The sequence below is a fragment of the Elephas maximus genome, chromosome 3 (genome assembly GCF_024166365.1).
Source record: "Elephas maximus indicus isolate mEleMax1 chromosome 3, mEleMax1 primary haplotype, whole genome shotgun sequence".
Classification (NCBI taxonomy): Eukaryota; Metazoa; Chordata; class Mammalia; order Proboscidea; family Elephantidae; genus Elephas; species Elephas maximus.
Window position 1 is genome coordinate 76,040,874 of NC_064821.1, and position 25,853 is coordinate 76,066,726.

The following is a 25,853-nucleotide window of genomic DNA, read 5'->3' on the forward strand; positions in this document are numbered from 1 at the left end:
TCTGTTCAGCACTTGCATCATTTGTAAAGGCCATGTCAAACCATCCCAGTGGCCTTGTCAAAATGGCTGCATCAGATCATAGTTTAAAAATATTCCTATCATTTAGCAAACTCTGCATGTCTGAAACTGCTCGCATTGCTTCCTTCTGCCCTTCCCAATCTGCTCCTCTTTTTATGCTCCCCAGCTCAGTTCATGGCAAGCCATCTACTCAGTTGCCTATGTCAGGACCTCTGGACTTTGGGTGACGGGGGTCCAGGAACCACAACCCTGCAGCCAGACCTGGCCTAGGCTCAATTCCCCAATGCCCAGTGCCCATCACCTCCTCAGCCCAGGACGAAGGCTCCCGAAGCTTCCACACTGCAGGTGCCAGGCTCATCTCAGGCATATTACACACACCTCACATGGGTTGACTTCCTCAGCCGAGTCCAATACCCCAAACCCTCACAGCTTGAAGGACAGCCCAAGCCAAGAGCCTCATCTCATCCAGAAGAAGAGTAGAGGCTGAATGAGGACAGACAGATTCCAGACAGCCCAACTGACCCTTCAACAGCAGGGGCTTGGCCTGGTGGCAGGAGGGAGGGGAGAGAAATGAGGCTCAATCAGTAAAGGCTTCCTGAAGGAGGACAGGTGGTCAGGGAGGAACCTCTGGAGGGAAGGATGGTACGGGTAGTAAGCTAGAAGAGAACTGATTAAACAGCTGCTAGGTGTTGGTTGGAATCCCTGGGTGGTACAGCTAACGTGCTTGGCTAACCAAAAGGTTGGAGGTTTGAATCTACCCAGAAGCACCTTTGAAGAAAGGCCTGGTGATCTACTTCCAAAAAATCAGCCGCTGAAAACCCCATGGAGCCCAGTTCTACTCTGACACACAGAGGGTCGCCAGGAGTTGGAACTGACTCGACAGCAACTGGCTAGTTATGTGCTAGCCTGGTCACAAGCTCACTGTGCTTTGTGGGTTTCAGTCACTCATTTGACAAATAGTTTTTTGTCTACTGCAACATGCCAGGCACTGTTTTAGGCAATGGGAATACGGCAGTGAACAAAACAGACAAAAATTGCTGTCTTTGTAGATTCTAGTGATAAGGGAGAAAATAAACAAGAAAAATAAGCAAAATATAGATTATGTTATGAGTGCTAAGGAGAGAAATAAAGCAGGAAGGGGATTGGGGGTACCGGGAAGGGAACTGTAGTTCTAGATGGGGAGACCAGTCCAGAAAAGGCGAGGGAGCGAGCAGGCGGAGATCTGGGGAAAGTGGTCCAGGCAGAAGGAACAGTAAGTGCACCGGCGCCCAGGCTGGGGAGGACCCGGGCAGCACCAGGGAAGCCACAAGAACGCAAGGCAGCAAGTCAGTCAAGCAACGTGGAGAATCAGGCCCGAGTGTTCAGATGAGCCCTGAGAGGGGCCGGAGCACAGAGGGCTTACAGGTATCCTGATGCCTTTGACTGTCACTTTGAGTGAGTCGGGAAGCCAGTGGAGCGTTTTGAACAGAAAGGGGCACAATCCCTCCACCAGCTGTGCTAACAGTAGAATAAACTGGAGGGGAGGGGAGAGGGAAGGGGAAGTAAGGGCCAAACCAGAAAGACCAATTATGAGGCTATTGCGATACTACAAGAAAGAAATGATTTGTGGTTTTAACGTTACCAGGATAACATTAATGGAGGCGACAAGAAGTGGTCAGATTCTGAGATACTTTGGAAGTAGTGCCAAAATGATTCACTGACATTGAATGTGGGATATGAGACAGAGTCAACAATGACTGTAAGGTTTGGAGCCTGGAAAAGTAGATGAGTAAGACTGTCATTTGCTGGAAGAGTAAGTGAGAAGAGTAGCTTTAGAAAGAAACATAAGGAGTAGGTTGCCAGATAAAACACAGGCCAGATTAAAAAAACACTTGTCAGTTGATTCTACTGTGGCTCGTGGCAACCCCATGTGTGTCAGAGTAGAACTGTGCTCCATAGGGTTTTCTGATTTTTCAGAAGCGGATGCCCAGGCCCTGCTTCCAAGGTGCCTCTGGACGCATTGAACCGCCAACCTTCCCATTAGCTGCCGAGCATGTTAATCACTTGCTGCATAAAATACAGGATGCCCATTTTTTTTTGTTGTTAAATGTGAATTTCAGACAAACAAAAATTATTTTTTAGTATAAATATGTCCCATGCAATATCTGAAATTCAAATTTAACTGGGCATCCTGTTTTTTGTTTGCTTGTGTACTTGTTTGTGAGTTTGTTGCTAACTCTGACAACCTTCATAAGTGAGGGTCTTAGTTTGGGGCATAATAAGCCTGAGATACCTATAGGTGTCCACAGGAGAAGTAAAGTAGCAAGTGGATACATGAGTCCAGAGTTCAGGTAAAAGATTAGGGCTGGAGATACACATCTGGGAGTTATCAGCCTATCCTTGCTATTTAAAACCCTGAGACAGAATAGACAAAGGTGTAGAAACCAAAGTGGGAGGAAGAGGGACAGGGGAGTCACTACTAGGAAGCACTGAGTTTCTGTTTATGGTAACAGAAAATTTGGCAATTATTATGGGTAATGGTTGCACAACATAATTAATGTAATTTATGTCACTAAATTGTACACCTGAAAAATGTCGAACTGGCAAATGTTGTGTTGTATGGATTTTTACAACAATAAAAGAATGGTGGCAGGGGAGGACATTAAAATAAATAAATAGGTAAAACCCTGAGATTGGATGAGAATGCTTAGAGAGGGCGTGAGGGCAGAGAAGAGAAGGGGCCCAAGGCCTGAACCCCGGGGTACGCCAATACTTCGAAGTAAAAGAGATCTGGAAGACACTGCAAACAGACTGAGAAAGAGAGCCCGAAACGAAGGAGAAAAGTCAGGAGAGTGTGATGTCCCGGAGGCCAAATGAACAAAGTGTTTCAGGAAGGAAGCGACAGCTTGGTCCAATGCTGCTGAGAGGGCCGGAAACATGAGGGGTCGGCCATGGGATTTAGCTATGGGGAAGTCCACGGGGGCCTTGGCAAGAGCAGCCTTGCTGGAGTAGGGAAAGCAAAAGCCCGATTAGAGTGAGCTCAGGAGAGAGAGGAAAGAGAAAAATTGGAGACAATGGATGAAGACAATTCTTTTGAGGAGTTTTGTGGTAAAGGGACGGAAAGAAATGAGAAAGACACTAGAAGGAGAAGTGGGAACAAGGGAGCTGTTCTTTTTTTAAAGATGGAGAAATAGCAAAATGTTTATCGTGATGGGAAAGATCCTAGTAAAGGGCAAAAGGTTGATAATGGACGAGAGAGTGAGGAAGTGCACTTGGGGAGGTGAGAAGGGATGGGACCTACTGCACACATAGATGTTTGAGTCTTGACAGCAATTCAGCAAGTCATGTATTATCTCCACCTGAGGATAATGTCGTGAGGGCAGAATTCCAAGTCCAGCCTAGGAGTCACAACAATTTCCGTCTTGAAAGGAAAGCAGCACCCCCACCTGGATCCTGGGACATCTCCTCCTTCCTACCCCCAGCCCTAGACATGCACAGAGCTGGAAAGCCCCCATCCCTCTGCCTGACCTGCTTCCCAGTGCCTTCCACCTGCTCCAACTCCCCGCTCAGGGAAGGAAAGGGTCTTTGGTCCCAGGGAAGACCCAGGCCCCTGCCACACACACACACAGACACAAACACAAGGGAAGTCCCAGCCTGAGAGGGAAGCCTGCCCCACCCCAGGAAGCTCCTGCCTAAGGCCTGGGAAGAGTTCAGATGGAAGACAGCCTGGGAACAAGGCTAGCCTGGGCCAAGACCTGGATTGGAAGAGATGCAGCGGCAGGAACAGGACCTGCCACCCTCAGGCAGCAGGTGTACGCCCGGAAGGATGAGGGGGTGGCCTGAGCAGCTTCCAAGCACTGGTATAACACAGCCTTGCCCTGAGGCAAGGGGATGGCCTAGATGGCCTCCTACATATTCCCCCGCTCAGGGAGCAGAAATTTAGGGTGGGACAGCAGGGCCTTAAGTTCTCAGAGCCTCTCTCTAGAACAGGGAATCTTCCAGCCCACCCTAGAAAAGGCAAAGGTCAGTTGCTGGGATCACTGCCTGATGCCTAGAGTGAGGAGCATCTGACAGCTCCAGAATGACTGCAACTAAGCAATAAAATTATCTGGTCCAGAACTGAGTAAATGAACCGCATACAGACACCACGACACACAAACACCTCACACACCCCCTCTCAAAACCATACCAGCCACCTCCATGATCATACACATTCACAACCACACACACCAAAACACACACACACTCTCCACACAACCCCCTAAACACACAATCCTACACACAATTCTCACACATAACCTTATGTGCACCCAACGTTTACCTCACAAACAGGAACTGGGTGTCTTCCAAGCCATGGCGATGCAGCGGGAATGTGGCTGGGACCAGGTAGCTCTCTGCTCTCCCCTGGAGATAATTTCAGAGAATGTCATAGAGTGGCTGCTGAGGAAGCGAGGTGAGGTAACTTCAGATGGGGTGACCAAGAAAGGTGAGACCTGCATAAGGAGGACTGTACCAGGAGAAGAGACAGGAAAGAACAGTCCAGGCACAGGACATGGTAAATGCACCATCCTGAAGGCTGGAGTGAATGTGGGTTGTTCCCAGAACAGAAAGAAGTTAATGTGAATGGAGAATAGTGGTTAAAAGTGAGGCAAGACTAGATCACCAGGGCCTTGTAGGCCATGGTCAGTGGAGTTGGTATTAGTGTGAAGGTAATGGTGTCTTAGTTATCTAGTTCTTCTATAACAGAAGTACCACAAGTGGATGGCTTTAACAAAGAGAAGTATATTCTCTCACAGCTGAGGAGGCTAAAAGTCTGAATTCAGGGTGCCAGCTCTAGGGGAAGGCTTTCTCTCTTCGTTGGCTCTGGGGGAAGGTCCTTGTCATCAATCTTCCCCTCCTCAGCACAGGGACCCTGGGTCCAAAGGACGCGCTCTGCTCCCAACACTGCTTTCTTGGTAGTATGAGGTCCCCGCGTCAGTCCGCTTGATTCTCTCTTTTATATCTTAAAAGAGATTGACTCAAGACACAACCTAATCTTGTAGACTGAGTCCTGCCTCGTTAAGATAACTGCCTCATTAACATCATAGAGAGAAGATTTACAACACATAGGAAAATCACACTGGATGACAAAATGGTGGACAACCACACAATACTGGGAATCGTGGCCTAGCCAAGTTGACACACATTTTGGAAGGATATGATTCAATCCATAACAGTAAGTCATTGGAGGTTTTAAAAGGGGAGTGATGTGCTCACCCCTATATCATTAAAACATTACTTTAACTAGAAAATGGGGAGGAAGGCAGTGGTGGTTCAGTGGTAGACTTCTTGCCTTCCATGCAGGAGACCTAAGTTTGACCCCCAGCCAATCTACCTCATGCTCAGCCATCACTCGCCTGTCAGTGGTGGCTTGTGTGTTGCTATGATGCTGAACAGCTTTCAGCAGAGCTTCCAGACTAAGACAGACTAGAAAGAAAGGCCTAGTAATCCAGTTCTGAAAATCAGCCAGTGAAAACCCTATGGATCACAACAGTCTGATCCCCAACCGATCATGGAGATGGCACAGGACAGGGCAGCACTGCATTCCATCACACATGGGGTCACCATGAGCCAGAGGCTGACTTGACAGCAGCTAACCCCAACAACTAGAAAAAAAATGGGAGAAAAAAAATGTTTTCAATTCTCAGAGTGGGGAAGGCATTTCTAATCATGACCAATCCCAGAGACCATAAAAGATTGATACATTTGACTACATAAAAATGTTTAGTTCTGCATGGCAAAAAATCCACATTCAAAGTCAAAAAAACAAGTGTCAAATTATGGAAAAAAAGAAATCCTTTCTGTTTGTATCACAAAGAGCTCATTCTCATAATTTGTGAAATCAATAATAATAAAAAGTGTAATCACCCAATAAATAATGGGTAACGGCAAATGGTAGTTCACAAAGAAACACAAATGGCCCTTAAACATATGAAAAGATGCTCAATCTCATTCGTAATAAAAGAAACACAAAATGAAATTATAATGAGATACCACTGGCAACCATGTTAAAGTTTGATAATGCTCTATATTGGCGAGAATATGGGGAAACAAGCATTCTCATGTCTCATGGGTATATAAACTTGATACAGCCTCTATGGAGAGGAGTTTGGCAATAACCACCAAATTTTTAAATTTTAAATTGTTAAAAAGCAAAAATGTCACTTTGAGAACTAAGGTGTACCTGACCCAAGCCATGGTATTATCAATTGCCTCACATGCATGCAAAAGCAGGACAATAAATAAGGAAAACCAAAGAATTGATGCCTTTGAATTATGGTGTCGGTGAGGAATAATGAATATACCATGGATTGTCAGAAGAACGAACAAATCTGTCTTGGTGGAAGTACAGCCAGAATGCTCCTTAGAAGCAAGCATGGCAAGACTTTGTCTCACTTACTTTGGATGTGTTGTCAGGAGGGATCAGTCCGTGGACAAGGATATCATGCTTGGTAAAGTAGAGGGTCAGTGAAAAAAAGGAAGACCCTTATGAGATGGATTGAAACAGTGGCTGCAACAATGGGCTCAAGCGTAATGATTATGGGGATGGAGAAGGACCTGGCAGTGTTTCCGTCTGTAGTACATAGGGTGGCGAAGACTTGCAGCCAACTCAACGGCACTGAACTACAACATACAACTTTAATCCAAAAATTCCACTTCTAGGAATACAGTCTATTAAAAAAAAACCCGTTTACTGTCCAGTCGATTCCAACTTACAGCGAGTGACCCTATGAGACAAAGTAAAACTGCCCCACAGGGTTTCTAAGGAGTGGCTGGGGGATTCAAACTGCCAACATTTTGGTTAACAGCCAATTATATCCTACAGACATAGTAAAAAAATGTATTAAATGATGCCATCCAGTGATATTCTTTGCAATGGTATTTGCAATAAAAATAAATAAATAATCATGAGAAAACTACCGGAACTAATAGAAAGATTCAGTAGAATAGCAGGATACAAGATAACCATACAGAAATCAGTTGGATTCCTATACACCAATAAAGAGAATGACGAAAAGGAAATCAGGGAAACAATACCATTTATAATAAGGATGTTTACCTGTCTTTTACTCACTATGCAAAGGCATTCGACTGTGTGGATCATAACAAATTATGGGTAACATTGCGAAGAATGGGAATTCCAGAACACTTAATTGTGCTCATGAGTAACCTTTACATAGATCAAGACACAGTTGTTTAGACACAACAAGGGGATACTGATTGGTTTAAAGTCAGGAAAGGTATACATCAGGGTTATATCCTTTCACCATACCTATTCAATCTGTATGCTGAGCAAATAATCCAAGAAGTTGGACTATATGAAGAAGAACGGGGCATCGGAATTGGAGGAAGACTCATCAACAACCTGCGTTATGCAGATGACACAACCTTGCTTGCTGAAAGTAAAGAGGACTTAAAACATTTACGGATGAAGATCAAAGACCACAGCCTTCAGTATGGATTACACCTTAACATAAAGAAAACAAAAATCCTCACAACTGGACCAATGAGCAACATCATGATAAACTGAGAAAAGATCGAACTTGTCAAGGATTTCATTTTACTTGGATTCACAATCAACACCCATGGAAGCAGCAGTCAAGAAATCAAAAGACACATTGCATTGGACAAATCTGCTACAAAGGACCTCTTTAAAGTGTTGAAAAGCAAAGATGTCACCTTGAAGATTAAGGTGCGCTTGACCCAAGCCATGATATTTTCATTCGCCTCATATGCATGTGAAAGCTGGACAATGAATAAGGAAGACCAAAGAAGAATTGATGCCTTTGAATTGTGGTGTTGGTGAAGAATATTGAATATACCATGGACTGCCAGAAGAAGGAACAGATCTGTCTTGGAAGAAGCACTACCAGAACGCTCCTGAGAAGCAAGGATGGTGAGACTGCGTCTCACATACTTTGGACGTGTTGTCAGAAGGGATCAGTCTGTGTAGAAGGATATCATGCTTGGTAAAGTACAGGGTTAGCAGAAAAGAGGAAACCCTGCAACAATGGGCTCAAGCATAGGAACAATTGTGAGGATAGTGCAGGGCAGAGCAGTGTTTTGTTCTGTGGTACGTAGGGTAGCTATTAATTGGAACCAACTTGACATCACCTAATAAAAAATAAAATAAAATACTTAGGAATAAATCTAATCAGGGATGTAAAAGACCTATACAAAGAAAACTATAAAACACTACTGCAAGAAACCAAAAGAGATCTACATAAATGGAAAAACATACCACACTCACGGGTAGGTAGACTCAACACTATGAACATGACAATTCTACCCAAAGCAATGTACAGATACAATGCAATCCCAATCCAAATACCAACAGCATTCTTTAAAGAGATGGAAAAACTAACTATTAACTTTATATGGAAAGGGAAGAAGCCCCAGATAAGTAAAGCACTACCGAAGAAGAAAAACAAAGTAGGAGGACTCCCACTACCTGACCTCAGAACCTACTATACAGCTATAGTAGTCAAAACAGCCTGGTACTGGTACAACGACAGATACATTGACCGATGGAACAAAATTGAGAACCCAGATGTGAATCCATCCACCTAAGGACACCTGATTTTGACAAGGGCCCAGAGTTCCTCAGATGAGGAAAAGACAGCCTTTTAACAAATGGTGCTGGCAAAATTAGATGTCCATCTGCAAAAAAAAAGAAACAGGACCCATACCTCACACCATACACAAAAACTAATTCAAAATGGATCAAAGGTCATGGAGGAAAAAATAGGATCAACAATAGAGGCCCTAATACATGCCCTTAACAGGATACAAACCATAACTAACAACACACAAAGTCCAGAAGATAAGCTAGATAACTGGGATCTTCTGAAAACTAAACACTTATGCTGATCAAAAGATTTCACCATTAATGGTCTGACTGAGACTAGAGGAATCCCGGCGGCCATGGTCCCCAGACCTTCTGTTGGCACAGGACAGGAACCATCCCCGAAGACAACTCATCAGACATGAAATGGACTGGTCAGCGGGTGGGAGAGAGACGCTGATGAAGAGTGAGCTAATTATATCAGGTGGACACTTGAGATTGAGTTGGCAACTCTTGTCTGGAGGGAGGATGGGAAGATAGAGAGAGAGGGAAGCTGGCAAAATTGTCACGAAAGGAGAGACTGAAAGGGCTGACTCAAGAGGGGGAGAGCAAGTGGGAGTAGGGAGTGAGATGTATGTAAACTTATATGTGACAGACTGATTGGATTTGTAAACGTTTACTTGAAGCTTAATAAAAGTTAATAAAAAATAAAAAAAAATAAAAGATTTCACCAAAAGAGTAAAAAGAGAACTTACAGACTGGGAAAAAAATGTTGGCTATTTCACAAATCCAACAAAGGCCTAATCTCCAAAATCTACAGGAAAATTCAAAACCTCTACAACAAAAAGGTAAATAATCCAATTAAAAAATGGGCAAAGGAAAGGAACAGACACTTCACCAAAGAAGACATTCAAGCGGCTAACAGACACATGGGGAAATGCTTCCAATCACTAGCCATTAGTGAAATGCAAATCAAAACCACAATTAGATATCATCTCACCCCAGCATTACTGGTACAAATCAAAACAACAGAAAATAACATATGTTGGAGAGGCTGCGGGGAGATTGGAACTCTTCTGCACTGGTGGTGGGAATGCAAAATGGTACAACCATTTTGGAAAATGATATGGCACGTTCTTAGAAAGCCAAAAATAGAAATATCATATGATTCAGCAATCCCACTTCTAGGAATATATCCTAGAGAAATAAGAGCCATCACATGAATAGACATATGCACACCCATGTTCATTGCAGTATTGTTCACAATAGCAAACAGATGGAAACCACCTAGATGCCCATCAACAGATGAATGGATAAACAAACTATGGTACACACACACAATGGAGTACTATGCAATGATAAAGAGCAATGATAAATCTTCGAAGCATCTCACAACATGGATGAATCCAGAGGGTATTATGTTGAGTGAAATAAGTCAATCACTGAAGGACAAATATTGTATGAGAGCACTACTATAAAAACTCAAGAAAAGGTTTACACACAAAAAGAAACAGTCTTTGATGATTACAAGTGAGGGGAGAGGCAGGGATGGAAAAACACTAAATATATAATAGGTAAGTGGTAACTTTGGTGAAGAGTAAGGCAGTCCACAATACCAGGGAAGCCAACACAACCTGTACAAGGCAGGGTCATGGAACTCCACAGACACACCCAAACTCCCCGAGGGACCAAATTACTGGGCTAAGGGCTGTGGGGACCATGGTCTCAGGGAACATCTAACTCAACTGGCATAACATAGTTTATAAAGAAAATATTCTACATTCTGGTGAGTAGCGTATTAAAAGCCTCTGTGTAGCCATCTAACATACTCCACTGGTCTCATCCCTTCAGCAGCAAAGAAGAATGAAGAAAACTAAAGACACAAGGGAGAGAGTAGTCCAAAGGACTAATGGACCACAACTACTATGGTCTCCACCAGACTGAGACCAGTACAACTAGATGGTGCCCAGCTACCACCACTGGCTGCTCTGACAGGGATCACAATAGAGGGTCCTGGACAGAGCTGGAGAAAAAAATGTACAACAAAATTCTAACTCCCAAAAAAGACCAGACTTACTGGCCTGACAAAGGCTGGAGAAACCCAAGAGTATGGCCCTGAGACACAAAGTTTAGCTCAGTAATGAAATCACTCCTGAGGTTCACCCTTCAGCCAAAAATTAGACAGGTCCATAAAACAAAATGAGACTAAAGGGGCGCACCAGCCCAGGAGCAAGGACTAGAAGGCAGGAGGGGACAGGGAAGCTGGTAATGGGGAACCCAAGGTTGAGAAGGGACTGTTGACATGTCATGGAGTTGTTAACCAATGTCATTAAAAAAAAAATGTGTACTGTTTAATGAGAAGCTAGTTTGTTCTGTAAACCTTCACCTAAAGTACGATAAATAAATAAAAGATTAGAAACAGCCTTGATTTTCATCAATGTGAGACTGATTAAATATATAATAGTACAGATGCTACTCAGCTGTTTAAAAAAAAAAAAAAAAGACAGCTCTACATCTACTGACTGGGGAAAATGAAATACTAAGCTAAAGCTGAGGTTTTTTTGTTTTGGGGGGGTTCGTTTGTTTTTTTAAGAAAACAATAAGGTAACTCTACCTCTCCTGAGGAAACCCTGGTGGCATAGTAGTTAAGAGTTTGCCTGTTGACCAAAAGGTCAGCAGTTCGAATCCACCAAGTACTCCTTGGGAACCCTATGGGGCAGTTCTACTCTGTTCTATAGGGTTGCTATGAGTCAGAATCGACTCGATGGCAATGGGTTTTGGGTTACCTCTACTAATAGGAGTCCCTGGGTGGTGCAAACAGTTAACGTTCGCCTGCTAACCAAAAGTTTGGAGTTTCGAGTCCACCCAGAAAGGTGCCTTGAAAGAAAGGACTGGTGACCTACTTCTGAAAGATCAGTCATTGAAAACCCTATGGAGCACAGTTCTACTCTGACACATTTGGGGTCGACATGAATCGGAATCGACTCAATGGCAACCGGTGATGATACATCTGCTGATAGGGGGAAATGTCCACTATTTTGTTAAATGAACAAAGCAAAATACACAAGTATATCCTCCCAGTTGTATAAATGTAAACAGAAGAATATCTACATAGTTGAGTGCACAGATGATCTTAGAAAGGGTAAACAAGAAGTGAGTAAGCCTGGCTGTCAAGTGGGTAGCTGTGGTTGGACAGCGTGGTGTTCAGGGAGAAAGCAGGACTGGAGCTAGAAAAGTGAGACTCATCAGGGAATGAACGGTATTTAAAGCCCCAAGACTGGATGAGATCACCCTGGGAGAGAAGGCAGCTGAGGACTGAGCCCAGGACATACCCACAGGGGACACTGAAATATGAATGAAGCCTCTGAGGCATGAGGAAACTAGGAGTGTGGTTTCCGGGAAGACAAGGGAAGAAAGTGCTTTGAGAAGGAAGGAGTGTCAGGTGCTTCTGAAGGTCAAGAAGGATGGGGAGAGACATGACTATTGGATTTCACATCATGGAGATCCTTGGTGACCTTGATAGGGCTGTTTTTAGTGGCATGGTTATTGCTGTTAGCTGCCGTTGAGTCAGCCACGAGCCCCACAAGCAACACAATGGGGCCATTGTGATGCGTAGGGTTTTCACTGGCTGATTTTTTGGAAGGAGATAGCCAGGCCTTTCTACCTAGTCTGTCTCAGTCTGGAAGTTTCACTGAAACTGTTCAGCATCAATCAACATGCAAGCCTCCACTGACAGATGGCTATATTCTACCACTGAACTACCACTGCTCTCTATAGGGTCATGGTAACCCACAGCTATCGAGTCAATTCTGACTCACTGAGACCCTATAAGACAGAGTAGAACTGCCCCATAGGGTTTCCGAGGCTGTAAATCTTTACGGAGGCAGACTGCACGTCTTCCTCCCGAGGAGTGGCTGGTGGGTTCAAACCACCAAACTTTTAGTTAGCAGCCAAGCACTTTAACCACTGTGCCACCAGGGCTCCTTAGTGGCATGGTAGGGACTAAAATATTGTTTGAACAGATTGAAAAGTGAACAAGAGGTGAGGAAGGGAACAAGTTTTGCTCTGAAACAGAGCAGAGCCAACAGATAGTAGGTGGCATGTGTGGTAGTCACAGACAGACCCCCAGGATGCCATCATACTCAAACACATTCCCCACACCAACACATGCACAAACCACCGGGACACACAGTACGGTTAGATCTCAGCAAAGATGTTCCCAGGCCATGCACTTGCTGAGTAGAGGTGGCCTCTGCCCTGTGCCTTTACCCTACCCGGAAACTCAACATTGCTGAGGCCTCCAAGGTCACCTAATCTCTCTGTGCCTCGGTTTTCTCATTCATGTAACTGGGAGGAATAATACCTTCCTCCCTGGAAGCTGTGAGGAAGACATAAAGCAAACAAAAAAGCAGAAAGATGGCACAAAATGTCTCTGAGCTCCCAGTGCAGTAGTACTTCTCTACCACAGTGAGTAGTTGGTAGGGTGACCATGAGATTGATCTTCTTAACTGGGGCACTTTTAAGGGTAAAGGAGGTGCTGTTTATTCATTCGGGACCACAGGAGCAAACCCATACCATCCACAGCAAACCTGTAGAGTCCTGGACAAACCGCGTTGCATGCTCACTCTAAAGCTAGCGAGTCATCTCTGTGCAGACAGTGAGGGTTCAAGCCCAACGGCGTTCGACCGTGACTAAAATCCTGCGACTCCCAGGGAGGCCGGAAGCGCTGGGGTTTCCCTGCGTAAGCTAGGTCGCCAGAGGCTAACATCAGGTTCCCAATCACCACACACCAGTAAATGAGACAACGCGTCCTTGTCCCCAGAGCCCAGCCCAGCCGCACCCCAGCCACAGGCCGGCTTCCCTTGGCAGGCGGATCTACTCCCCCCACCCCACCCCCTCCCCCGCCGGGTTCGACCCCCTGCCCAAGGCCACACGATCTGCTTCCCTGGGCACAGGATCTGCCCCTTGCAGTAACTCCAGGCAACGACCTCCCCCATCCTGTCCCCTTCCCTAGGCTTAGAACAGCTCTCTCCAGCGCGCACACCCCATCTCCTTTTCCAGACGCAGAATCTGTCCCACCCTGGTTATCCAAAGTCCACACAACTCCTTCAAGGACGCGGAGCCTGAGCCGGGCAGGGCCGTTGAAGACCAGTGGTTCTCTGTGACCTGAAAAGCAGGCCTCAAGAGTGTCCCTCACGCAGGGTCAAGGACGCGCCAGGCGGGGTCGGTGACTGGCAGGGCGCAGGCGAGTACCCGTGGTAAGGAGCGTGGGCGAGTCATGATTGCAGTCCGTCCCGCAGCCACCGCACTTTACAGTTTTACAGGGCTTCACACCCCTAATCTCATTGGCACCTTGGTAAGAGCCCTGCCCATGGGCTCCGATTCCCCCACTTCGCAGATGAGCTAAGCGAGGCCCAGAGGAGCGACAAGCCCCTGCGAAGGTTGCCCCGGGAACGGGCGGCCACACCGGGACTAGAACCCCCCAGCTCCTCCGGCTCCTCCCCCGACCCTCCCTCCCCCACGCCCCCCGGGCGTGCCTGCCGCCGCGCGCCTCGCAGCCACTTCGAGCCTGGGCTCCGGTCTCCCTCGCCTCTGCGCCGGCCTCCTGGACTCGGGGTCAGGGCCCCACGGCCGCCCCGGCGCTGCGGGTAAGTGCGGGCGGGGACTGGCCCCTGGGGACCTGGCGTTCCGCAGCGGCGACCCCGGGCGGCGGGGCTGGAGCTTTCTCCTGCTTGCCCACCCGGGCTGGGGCTGGCGGGAAGGCAAGCAGTGGGGTGACCCCACTACCCTCCCCGATGACCTTCTCTCCCCTCAACTGTGGGCGGGGTAGGGGCTGCAGCTGCTGGAGATTCCCGGACCACCATATATACACGTCTGCAAGCCCCGCCGTGCTCTAGGATAGAGGGGAACTGGAGGGGGATAGTTCTAGCCAGGTCCAGGGGCCTGAAACAGGGGATGCTCTGGGAGCTGGCTCTGGGGGGCACAGGGGAGAAGCCAGAACCGGCTCTGCCAGTCCCCAGCCTGAGTTTGGGAGGGAAATTCTTTGTTGGTGAGTTGCGTCCATAGGGTGTGTCTGGCGGGACTGGGCAGACAGCACCGAGAGGTGGAAGGAGGGGTCCCAGGAGGGGGTTGCACCAGGGTGGGCCGCCGTGGGCGGGCTCAGGTGGGCACCAGCATGTCCGGGTCCCTCTCCTCGCGTGCTGGCAGACACCAGACAGGGCTCAAACCTCAACTTCAACTGAGGCCAAGGAGGGAAGGACCTCTTAAGATTCTTACAACAAACAGCCCAAGAAAGTAAGATTATCTCCACTTAGAAATAAGGAAATAGTGTCCATGGGACTAGAGAATTCTTGGAAGTCGCCCAGGTAAAGTGACAGAGCTGAGATTTGAATCCAGGTGTGACCTCACATTCTATGTACATTCTGCTGCCCCTCCCAAAATCCCAGGGCTTAGAAGGAGTGGAGTGGGAGAGAAGAGGGGGTCTTCAGGGATGAGGTCTTCCCAAGTCACCCCATATCATCCCTAGCTAGGCCCCTCAATGCTCCTGCCCACACCTCACACCCCCTGCCTCCAAGCTCCTTGTCTGAGAACACAGCTTCATTTGTTCATCCTTTCAGCATTTATTGAGTACCTACTATGTGCCAAGCACTAAGCACTAAATATAAAGCAGTGAGCAAGACAGCCAGCCCCTGCCCTCACAGTGCTGACGTTCTAGTGGGGGAGACAGACAGTAAATAAGAAAAAATAACAAACACTTGAGCAGAGTGACTGGGAAGACAGGGTGCGATGGTCTGAGGAGGCCTCTAAGGACATGGGGTTTGGACAGAGGCCTCAGTGATGAGAAGGATCCAGCCAAGTGTGGTTCTAGAGGAAGAGTAGTCCGGGCAAGAGGAACGAAGCCTTGGAGGGCCCCAGTGTGGCAGGAGCAGAGAGAGGCAGGAGAGCGGGGCAAGAATGTAGAATCTGGGGTTTAATTCCAAGCATAATGAGACCCTAGTAGAGACTTTTAAACAAGAGGATGACATGATCTGATTTAATGGACTCTTTTTTTTTCTTTAGGGGCCCTGGTGGCACAGTGGTTAAGTGCTACGGCTGCTAACCAAAAGGTCAGCGGTTCAAATCCACCAGCCGCTCCTTGGAAACCCTATGGGACAGTTCTATTCTGTCCTATAGGGTCACTATGAGTCGGCATCGACTCGACAGCAATGGGTTTGGGTTTTTTTTTTTTTTTTTAGGGATGCAGAGGGAGTCCTTGGGTGGTACAAATGGTTAACGCACTCAGCTGCTAACTGAAAGGTTGGAGGGTCGAGTCTACCCAGAGTTGCCTCAGAAAAAAGGTCTATTTCTGAAGAAAGATCTACTTCTGAAAAATCAGCCATTGAAAACCCTATAGAGCACAGTTCTAGTGTGACACACACGGGATGGCCATGAGTCAGAATCAACTCGACAGCAACTAGTGAGTGTCCAAGGGGCACAGGAGCGGAAGCTGAAAGGCCAGTGAGGAGGCCGTGGCAATACTACGGGCAAGAGCGCTGGTGGCAATGGAGGGGTGAGGCAGTCACGCAGGGTGGACATGCAGGCACCACACACGCAGGGTCCCAGGTCCTGCTGTCAGAGAGCACACACATTCATTCGCGCCCAGGCAGACAGAGCTGGGCACACACACACACGCACACATGGGGAGGCACGTGCGTTCACACCCCGCACCTATGGCTGCAGGTAGAAGCTGTGTGCACTCAGGCGGCCCGCCCCTCCACACCTCCTGAGTCACTCTGGGCCTGGGGAGGAAATGTGAGGTTTAGGGGCCTGGACGATGCCTGTCTCCCACCACAAAGCCCTGACAGCCAGCAAAAGCAGGGGCTGGCTGGGGCCCCCCAGGCCCTGGCACAGGGAGGGGAGCTGTCTCTAAATGTTCCCAGGATCTAGTGTCCTCCAAGACCATACCACCCCCACACACCCCAAACTGAGTTCCTCTCCCACCTTTACCACCCACTGGCTATGGGTTATTGCCCTTCTCTGAGCCTCAGTTTCCTCTCTGTAGAACAGTAGGAGAATGGTAGTAAAGCATCAGTAAGGTAATGGATGCAAGAACCTGGTCTAGAGCAGGTGCCTATGGAGAGGGTAAGGGGAGGCGGTGGAATACATAGGCCCTGGCACCCAATAGCCTGTCTTAATCCAATTCTAGTTTCAAAAGAGTGTCTTGACCTCTCTAGACTTCACAGTAGTTAGCGGCCAACATTTATTGAGCAGGTACTATGTACTCAGTGCTTTGCAATCATTATCTCATTTGATGATCAGTTTCTTCACCTGTAAAAGGGGAGCATAATAGTATCTATCTCATGGGGTCTTTATAAGGACTGAGATCTTGCACATAGAGTGTTTAGCTTGGTGCCTGGCTCATACTAAATGCTCAACAGGTGATTACTGTTGGCAGCAAATGCACATTGCCCTCCTTCTGCATACTTGCTCTCTGACCTTGGGTAGTTACTTAACCTCTCTGTGCCCCAGTTTCCTGTCTGTAGCTTGAGAAGAATAACAGTAGCAATCTCACAGGGTCCATCGAACAAGTCCATTCATGTAAAGAACTCAGAACAGTGCCTGCTACATAGTAAATGCTCAATAGATGTCACCTATTAATTTTCTTAATTAATTAATATAAGGGGACATTGGTGGTTCCATGGTAGAATTCTCGCCTTCCATGCAAAAGACCCAGGTTTGAGCCCATTCAGTGTACCTCATGCACAGCCACCAGCCCTCCATCGGTGGAAGCTTGTGTGTTGCTATGATGCTAAACAGGTTTCAGCGGAGCTTCCAGGCTAAGAAGGGCTCGGAAGAAAGGCCTGGTAATCTATTTCTGAAAAGCAGCCAATGGAAACCCTGTGTCCCATCAGTGGATGAATGAATAAACAAACTGTGGTACATATACACAGTGGAATACTATGCAATATTAAAGAATAACAACAAATCCACAGAACATCTCACACCATGGATGAACCTGGAGGATGTTATGCTGAGTGAAATCAGTCAATCACAAAAGGACCAATATTGTATGAGTCCACTATTATAAAGAGTCAAGGAAAGGTTTTCACACAGACAGAAACATTCTTCGATGGTTACCCGGGATGGGAGGGGGAAAGGAAAACCACTAACTAGATAGTAGGCACGTACTAACCTTGATGAAGAGAGAGATAATACACAATATGGGGGAAGTCAACACAACAGAGGTAAAGGAAGACAGTGAAAGGTACGCAAGCATAAAATGCAGCAACCGTAAATACTAACACGTATGCGATCCTGCAACAACAGTAATAACAAACAGTAATGTACAGGTAGATACAGAAGTGGATCTGTAAGCTGGACAGGGGTGGGAGGCATATGGAAGCACAAATGTGTACGTATATGTGTGTACATGCTGCAAGTATACCCATGTGTGCAATAGTGTGCACAGGGGACACAGCCATGAAAACTTCTTAGCCATAACCGTACGCCTCCTGGGACTGAGATACTGGGCTGGAAGGCTAGGGATCATAGTCTTAGGGGACATCGAGGTCAACTGCCATATCATAATCCATTCAGACAATGTCCTACACCCCACCTTGGTGAGTAGCCACTGGGGTCTTAAAAGCTTGCAAGCGGCCATCTGAGATACAATTTGTCTCTTCCCACCCAGGGCACAGAAGAGTGAAGAAAACCAAAGACTCAAGGAAACAATTAGTCCAAAGGATTAATGGACCACATAAACCACGGCCTCCACTAGCCTGAGACCAGAAGAGTTAGATGGTGTCCCCCTACCACTACTGACTGCTCCAACCAGGACCACAATAGTAGGTCATGGACAGAGTGGGAGAGAAATGTAGAACAAAATTCAAACTCATAAATAAGACCAGACCTACTGGTCTGATAGAGACTGGTGGAACCCCTGAGACTAAGGCCCTTAGACACCCTTACACACTAAAGCCACTCCCGGAAATCACATTATAGCCTGTATACAGGCCTATAAAATGAACAAGTACACCAGTGAGAAATGTACACCTCAGAACAATCAACTATATGAGACCTAAAGGGCAGCATTTGCCCTAAACAAAGTTCAGAAGGAAGTTGGAGGCAAAGTTCACAAGGAAGGTAGGGAAGGAAAGCTGCGAAGAATGGACACAGGGAACCCAGGGAGGAAGGGTAGAGTGCTGACACATTCAGGAGTTTGCAACCCATGTCAGGAAACAAGCTATATATAAACTGTTGATTGGAAAACTAATTTGTGCTGTAAACTTTCACCACAATAAAATGTTCAGGAAAAAAAGGAAACTGTGAATCACAACGGTCAGATCTGCAACCGATCGTGGGGATGGTGCAGGACCCCGCGGCATGTCATCCCACTGTATGCGCGGTCGCCGTGAGTCCGGGGCCAACTGGACAGCAGCTAACCACATTAATCCATATTATGGTTTTTGCCCTGATTCCCTCTGTAGGCATAGCCCCCGGCCCCCCTGCCCGGCGCCATGGACTGGAAGACCTTCCAGGCCCTACTGAGCGGCGTGAACAAGTACTCCACGGCCTTCGGGCGCATCTGGCTGTCGGTGGTGTTCGTCTTCCGGTTGCTGGTGTACGTGGTGGCCGCGGAGCGCGTGTGGGGGGACGAACAGAAGGACTTTGACTGTAACACCAAGCAGCCGGGCTGCACCAACGTCTGCTACGACAACTTTTTCCCCATCTCCAACATCCGCCTGTGGGCCCTGCAGCTCATCTTCGTCACCTGCCCCTCGCTGCTGGTCATACTGCACGTGGCCTACCGCGAGGAGCGCGAGCGGCGCCACCGCCAGAAGCACGGCGAGCAGTGCGCCAAGCTCTACGACGACGCCACCAAGAAGCACGGTGGCCTGTGGTGGACCTACCTGTTCAGCCTCGTCTTCAAGCTCGTCATCGAGTTCCTCTTCCTCTACGTGCTGCACACGCTCTGGCACGGCTTCGGCATGCCGCGCCTGGTGCAGTGCAGCAACGTGGCCCCCTGCCCCAACACGGTGGACTGCTACATCGCCCGGCCCACCGAGAAGAAGGTCTTCACCTACTTCATGGTGGGCGCCTCGGCCGTCTGCATCGTGCTCACCGTCTGCGAGATCTGCTATCTTATCGTCCACAGGGTGTTTCGGGCCCTGCGTAAGGACAAGGGGCCCCGGGGCAGCAGCCGCCCCTCCTCGACCAGCCGGGCCTCCACCTGCCGCTGCCACCACAAGCTGATAGAGGCTGCAGAGCTGGGCGATGACAGGCTGCAGGCTTCGGCACCCAACCTGACCTCCATCTGACTATGGAGACGGGGGCTATCAGTTGGGAGAGGTAGGAAGGTCCCACAGGTGGTGGGTGCCCCCACTGAGCTAAGCTATCTAAGTTCATGCCTTGACTTTTTTTTTTTTTTTTTAATGCTGGGCTCCCTACTATCTACTGGGTATAGGTAATACCTTAGGCCCTGTGCCAGCTCTCGGGGAGACATTTAAACAAGCACGTTAACCCCACACATGCAAAGGGACACTTAGGGGGCTCAGGGCAGGGACTTAAGTTCGGCTGCTAACGAAAAGGTCAGCAGTTATAATCCACCAGGCTCTCCTTGGAAACTCTATGGAGCAGTTCTACTCCGTCCTATAGGGTCACTATGAGTCAGAATCGACTCAACGGCAACAGGTTTTTTTGTTTGTTTGTTTGTTTTGGTTAGCAGGGACTTTTACTTAACCCAGAAGGAGATCAGGCAAGGCTTCCCAGAGGAAATAATGTTTAAGAGCAGGGAGAATGTTTCCAACCAGAGAGAACAGCCTGGTGGCCGCAAAAAGTGAAGTGCTTGCCCTGGGTGGATGTGCCAGTCCAAAGGAAGTCTTCAATCCCTCGGGAGAAGTGGCCCAGATTCCTGGGGTGGAGAGGTGTAGACTCCCAGCTGCAGTGGGTATGGGAAGAGGAGGAGGCTCTGGTGAGGCCAGTCCCTGCTCAAGACACCCAGGGATCCCCGGGCCATCACTGCCTTCCGGGAAACCTCCCCTGCCCCAGAACCCCTTTTCTCCAGCTTCAGATAGCTTTGCGCCCATCTTCTTCACTGCAGATGTGCTAAGTCTGGTGCTGACCTTTCAGGTCCTTGCTCCTAGGGTCTTGGGGTGGATGAACTTATAGAACATCCCTTGAAATCTATAAAGGCTGTGTTTTGTACAAGTTGGCTCTGTCTTCTGTTCTCCCACACCCACACCTGCAGAGCCCTGAGGGCAGGGAGTAGCCCTCAGAAAGAGAAAGAGCTCCAGGACTGAGGGTGAAGCTGGGCTGAGACTGGGGTTGACTGAGGTCGGCGCTGGGGCTGGGTTGGATGGAGGCCGAGGCTAGGGTAGAACCTGACATACATGTTGTGGTTCTAGTTGTGACCACAAGAGGGCACTATTCTCCCTCTACTGCAGACCCTGCCCTGAGTACAAACACAATCACTGTCACTCATTATCATAAACAAACCACACTCCTGCTTCCTTTGTTACCCAGTCACACCCATCCACTAACCACGTCCCCACCCTGTGTACACACAATCCCAGTTATTCATACTCTCATTCCTTAAGTACATACAAGAAGCCATGCGGTTCTTCTGAAGGTATGCAGACCCAGCCTCACCCAAGCTTTTTTTTTCAGCTCATTCCACTTTCCCTGACCATTTTCTCCACACCTGGGCCCTGCCAGGATGCTGGGTCTGCAAAGGGGAGTGAGACTAGTCCTTTCCAAAGAGCTCAGGGACTGGGGGAGACAGAAACACGGATCATCTACCTTACCAACCCCTGGGATGGCTGACAGCCCCACTCCCAGGACTGTGTGGTGACCTGAAGTTTAGGGGACACCAACATCCAAGGGTACCCAAGGCCAGACCCGAATAGGAAGCAAAACGGAGTGCAAGGTTATACTAAAGCAGAGAGACATTTTTTTTCTGTCCCCATGGAGTCGATTCCAACTCATGGCGACCTCATGTGTTACACAGTAGAACTGCTCCAAAGGGTTTTCTTGGCTGTAATCTTTAAGGAGCCCTGGTGGTATAACAGTTAAGCACTCAGCTGCTAACGAAAAAGATGGTGCTTCAAACTCACCCAACGGCTCTGCCAGAGAAAGACCTGGCTGGCTGCTTCCGTAAAGATTACAGCCAAGAAAACTCTCTGGAGTGGTTCTGCTCTGTCACGTGGAGATACTATGAGTCGGAATCAACTCGATACCTAACAACAGCACCTAACACCAATAATTTTTTGGAAGCAGATCACCAGGCCTTTCTTTTGTGTTGCTACTGGGTGGGTTCAAACTGCCAACTTTTGGGTAAGTAGTCAAGCATAAACCATTGCACCACCCAGCGACCATCAGAAAGACACTTCGTGACTATCAAAGCCAAGGCCAGGAACCAGAAGTCTAGGAGCCAGTGAGCCAAGAGCCAGTGAGCCAAGAGCCAGCGGGTCATAGTGTAGACAGCACAGGCCATGGTTCATGCTTGTTCTCACATGTGGCTATTATGAGGTAGATAAGCCAGCCAAGTTTAAAGGGTCCAGGACTGGGCTGACACCATGTGCCCCACCCTAAGCCCACTGGGTTTGAATCAGAGCTCGACCACTTCATGATCACAGCTTCACCACACTGCACCTTAGGCAAGCTTTTGGAGCCTCAGTTTTGTCATTAATACAGTGGGGATTGTATCAGTCAGGGCCCTGGCAGTACGCAGATGGCACATCCAAACTGAGTAACTTCGAGAGATTTTCCTAGAGGGAAAGGCATGATTAAGGAACTCTACAAGGGATACTGCAGGAGCCTGGGGGCTAGTACCAGGTAGCAGTGGGCAGGGGACACAGGAGCTGTGGGATGCAGCCAACCACAGTGACCAAATAAATACCCAGCTTCACTCTCCTCCCATCTCCTGCTCACCTCCAGTGGCTCCCATTGACCCAGCTCACCTGGAAGCCGGAGGGCAAGGGAGCCCATGGAGACAATCGGCATGGGTAAGCCTCCCAAGGTAAAGAGCAGGGTGGAGAAGGGTGGAGAATGGGTCTGAGGGGCACAGGAATATACTCAGCACAGCTCTCAGGACCGTGGCTGTTGTGGAGATAAAATGTAGCACTGTGGGTAAAGCCAGGCACCTAATAAGGGCTCCGTAAATATTCAGGTGGAGCCCCAGGGTGGCATATGGCTAATACACTTAGCTACTAACTGAAAGGTTGGCGGTTCGAGTCTATCCAGAGATGCCTTAGAAGAAAGGCCTGGCAATGTCCTTCCAAAAGGTCACAGCCTTGAAAACCCTATAGAGCACAGTTGCAACATATGGGGTCACCATGAGTCAGAATTGACCCAACGGCAACTGGTTTGTTTAATATCCAGGTACAACTGTGCTCTGGAAAGTCTCTGCCTGCCACCCGGCCACTTCATCATATCAGCCACAGCTTGAGCTGATGGCTGTAAAAGCCCCAGACAGGGGTGATCTCCATCTACTTGCCACAGTTCATTCCAGCATCTTCCTGGGTTCCAGCTGCCTGGTCAAGGGTGGCCTGTAGGTCAGAGCACCCAGAGAACATCATCCAGCCCTCCCAGCAGGAACTGGCCCCACTTCTCCAGGCTGCCAGGCCCAGGACCATGGATGAGGGGACATTCCAGCCCTGAGCATCCCACCTTTGTCCTGAGAGCCATCCTGAGCAGTATAGCTTGCTGTTCTCTTCCCCTCTGTGCTGGGTTATTGTTTACCACTCAGAGTCCCCAGGGCACACTGCTGTCACCCCTATCCTGGCCACTCAGATGGAAGGTGGCTCTCAGGTCCCCTTGGCCTTCTCAGGGTGCACACCTCTCCCTCCTCCGGGCCACATGAGGATTCACTGCAAGCTTCCTTCTATCATGCATATGACAGGCTTAGATTTCAAATACTTAAGTCCACAATCAGCATAAAGCCAAGCCATACTGCAGTCCAAGGTAAACAGGACCTGGTTTGTATTCAGCCCTCATCCTCTCACCTGGATTACTGCAACAACCTCCCTGCTTCTGCTCTTGCCCCCTGCCCTGGCAAGCAGACACTGAGAAGGAGTTAGGAGTGCAGAGGGTATTGGGAGACTACACCTGCTAATGCAATAGGGGAGGAAGCAAGACCAAGTCACAAGACCCATCGTGTGGGCTCTGGAGCAAAGACTGCCCTTTAAAGGAGCCCCTTCCTCGGTGGGTGGAAATGACCAGGTCCTTGCAGCACCTGTGGGTTCCCGCACAGCCTGGTGGGGGCGTCCTGAGAAGGTGTGGCCTCTCCTGGAAAGCTGAGCAGATGCAGAAATGCTATCAGCTGAGACTGCCAGCAGACCAGAGTCCACACGAACAGCTGAGCAGCCAGTCATTTCTTGAAGGGGTGTCTGCCGTCCCCTCGCCCACAATTTAGTCCCTGCTCACCTTTTTTTCACCAGCCAGGGTGATCTTGTCTTGCAAAAACATAAGTCAGATCACGTCACTCCTCTGCCTCAGACCTCACAGAGCCATCTCACACAGGCCTTTGGCCAGCTGCTGCTCCTGTCTGGCCCCACACCATGTCCCCATCATCATCTCTTCTCCTGGTTCACCTTACGCCAACCACACTGACCTCCTGCTGTCCCTCAAGCTGGAGACACCGGCATGCTCCTGCCTCCGGGCCTTTGCACCTGCTCTTCCTGCTGCCTGGAATAGTCTCCCCCGCCCAGACACAGGCTTCCCTCCCTCCTTCGGAGCTTGCATCAAATGTCAGCTTAGTGAGACTGTCTCGGACTCTCCTATTCAAAATTGAAACTTGCTCCATCCACCAACCCCCAACTCTCTGTCCACCTTTCCTATTTATCTTCCCCAAAGCATTTATCACTACCTAACACGTTCGTTACGGAGTCCCTAAAAAGCCATTGCCGTTGAGTCGATTCTGACTCATGGTAACCCCACAGGACACAGTAGAACTAATCCACAGAGTTTCCAAGGAGCAGCTGGTGGTTCAAACTGCCAACCTTTTAGTTAGCACTCATAGCTCTTAACCACTGTGCCACCAGGGCTCCATGGAGTCCCTGGGAGGTGCAGATGGTTAAGAGCTCGGCTACGAACTGAGAGGTTGGCAGTTTGAACCCACCCAGACAGAGGTGCCTTGGAAATCACAGCCTTGAAAACCCTAAGGAGCGCAGTTCTACTTTAAAACACATGAGGTCGCCAAGAGGATTTCAAAAAACCCAAACCCATCATCATGGAGTCCATTCTGACTCATAGCCACCCTCTAGGACACAGTAGAACTGCCCCCATAGGGTCGCCAAGGCTGTAAATCTTTCTCCCATGGAGCAGCTGGTGGGTTCGAGTCACCAAGCACTTAACCACTGCGCCACCAGAGCTCTGCCAAGAGGATTACAGCGCCCCCCCCCAACACAAAAACCATAGCACAGCTCTACTGTGTAACACATAGGGCTGTCATGAGTCAGAACTGACTGAACAGCAGTGGGTTTTTTAACATTTTATTTTATTTTATACTTTATTATATAATAACAGAATGTAAAATATAATGTAAAATCCAAGAGAATGGGAATTTTTTTATGTGCTGTTTCCTGATTGATCTCCAGTGTTGGGACAATGCCTGACACATAATAGGTGCTCAGTAAATATTTGTTAATATATTCATATGTTGGCCTGGCACCACATAGGTGCTGGGGTACCACTGTAAGCAAGACCCAGCTGCCTGCCCCCCAGGGACTCATAGTCTAACAGGGGAGGGGTACAGATAAGCAAACAAAGCATCAAGGGGTATACCTGAGCTGCTGAGAACACAAAGGCACACCTAACCCACTGGAGGTAGGGAATGGGATTTCTGGGAGAGGCTGACATCTGAGCACAGTCCTGGAGGACTCCTAGGGTTAAGCCAGGTGAGGGTGCTCCAGGCAGAAGGAACAGCATGTACAAATGCAAGAGCTCTCTACGTGAGAACTACAAGGAGCTAAGTATGGCTGGACCAGAGTGAAAGGGGGAGAGCCGATGAGGCTAGAGAAGGAGCCAAGGCCTGGAGGTGTGAATGCTTAAGACTTACCCTGAGGGCAATAGGGAGCCTTTGAGGGTTCTAAACTGGTACATCAAAGTCAGATTTCTGGGGATGTGCAGAGGCTGGTTTGGAGGCGGGCAGAGGCTGTGGGGTTTATCATCTTGGCTGATCCCTCCTCCTCCTTCCCTGGGGAAAGAGGCCTGGTCATTCAAATCCTGGCCTCAAGAGTTCTTGATGAAGGAAGGGGTCAGAACAGAGTTAGAG

At 48.5% G+C, this 25,853-nt stretch overlaps 1 protein-coding gene across 2 annotated transcripts; it reads left to right on the forward strand.

The window, feature by feature from the left end:
* Nucleotides 1-14,156: 14,156 nt before the first annotated feature.
* On the forward strand, nucleotides 14,157-20,778 carry GJB3 (gap junction protein beta 3). Of its 2 annotated transcripts, none has more exons than XM_049875930.1 (2): nucleotides 14,157-14,250; nucleotides 19,069-20,778. In XM_049875930.1, exon 2 carries the CDS (start codon nucleotides 19,099-19,101, stop codon nucleotides 19,897-19,899), a length of 801 nt encoding a protein of 266 aa, XP_049731887.1. In that variant the 5' UTR covers nucleotides 14,157-14,250; nucleotides 19,069-19,098; the 3' UTR covers nucleotides 19,900-20,778. The 2 variants fall into 2 exon arrangements, with proteins under 2 accessions (XP_049731887.1, XP_049731888.1); XM_049875931.1 differs by lacking the exon at nucleotides 14,157-14,250 and adding an exon at nucleotides 18,354-18,426.
* Nucleotides 20,779-25,853: the final 5,075 nt, after the last annotated feature.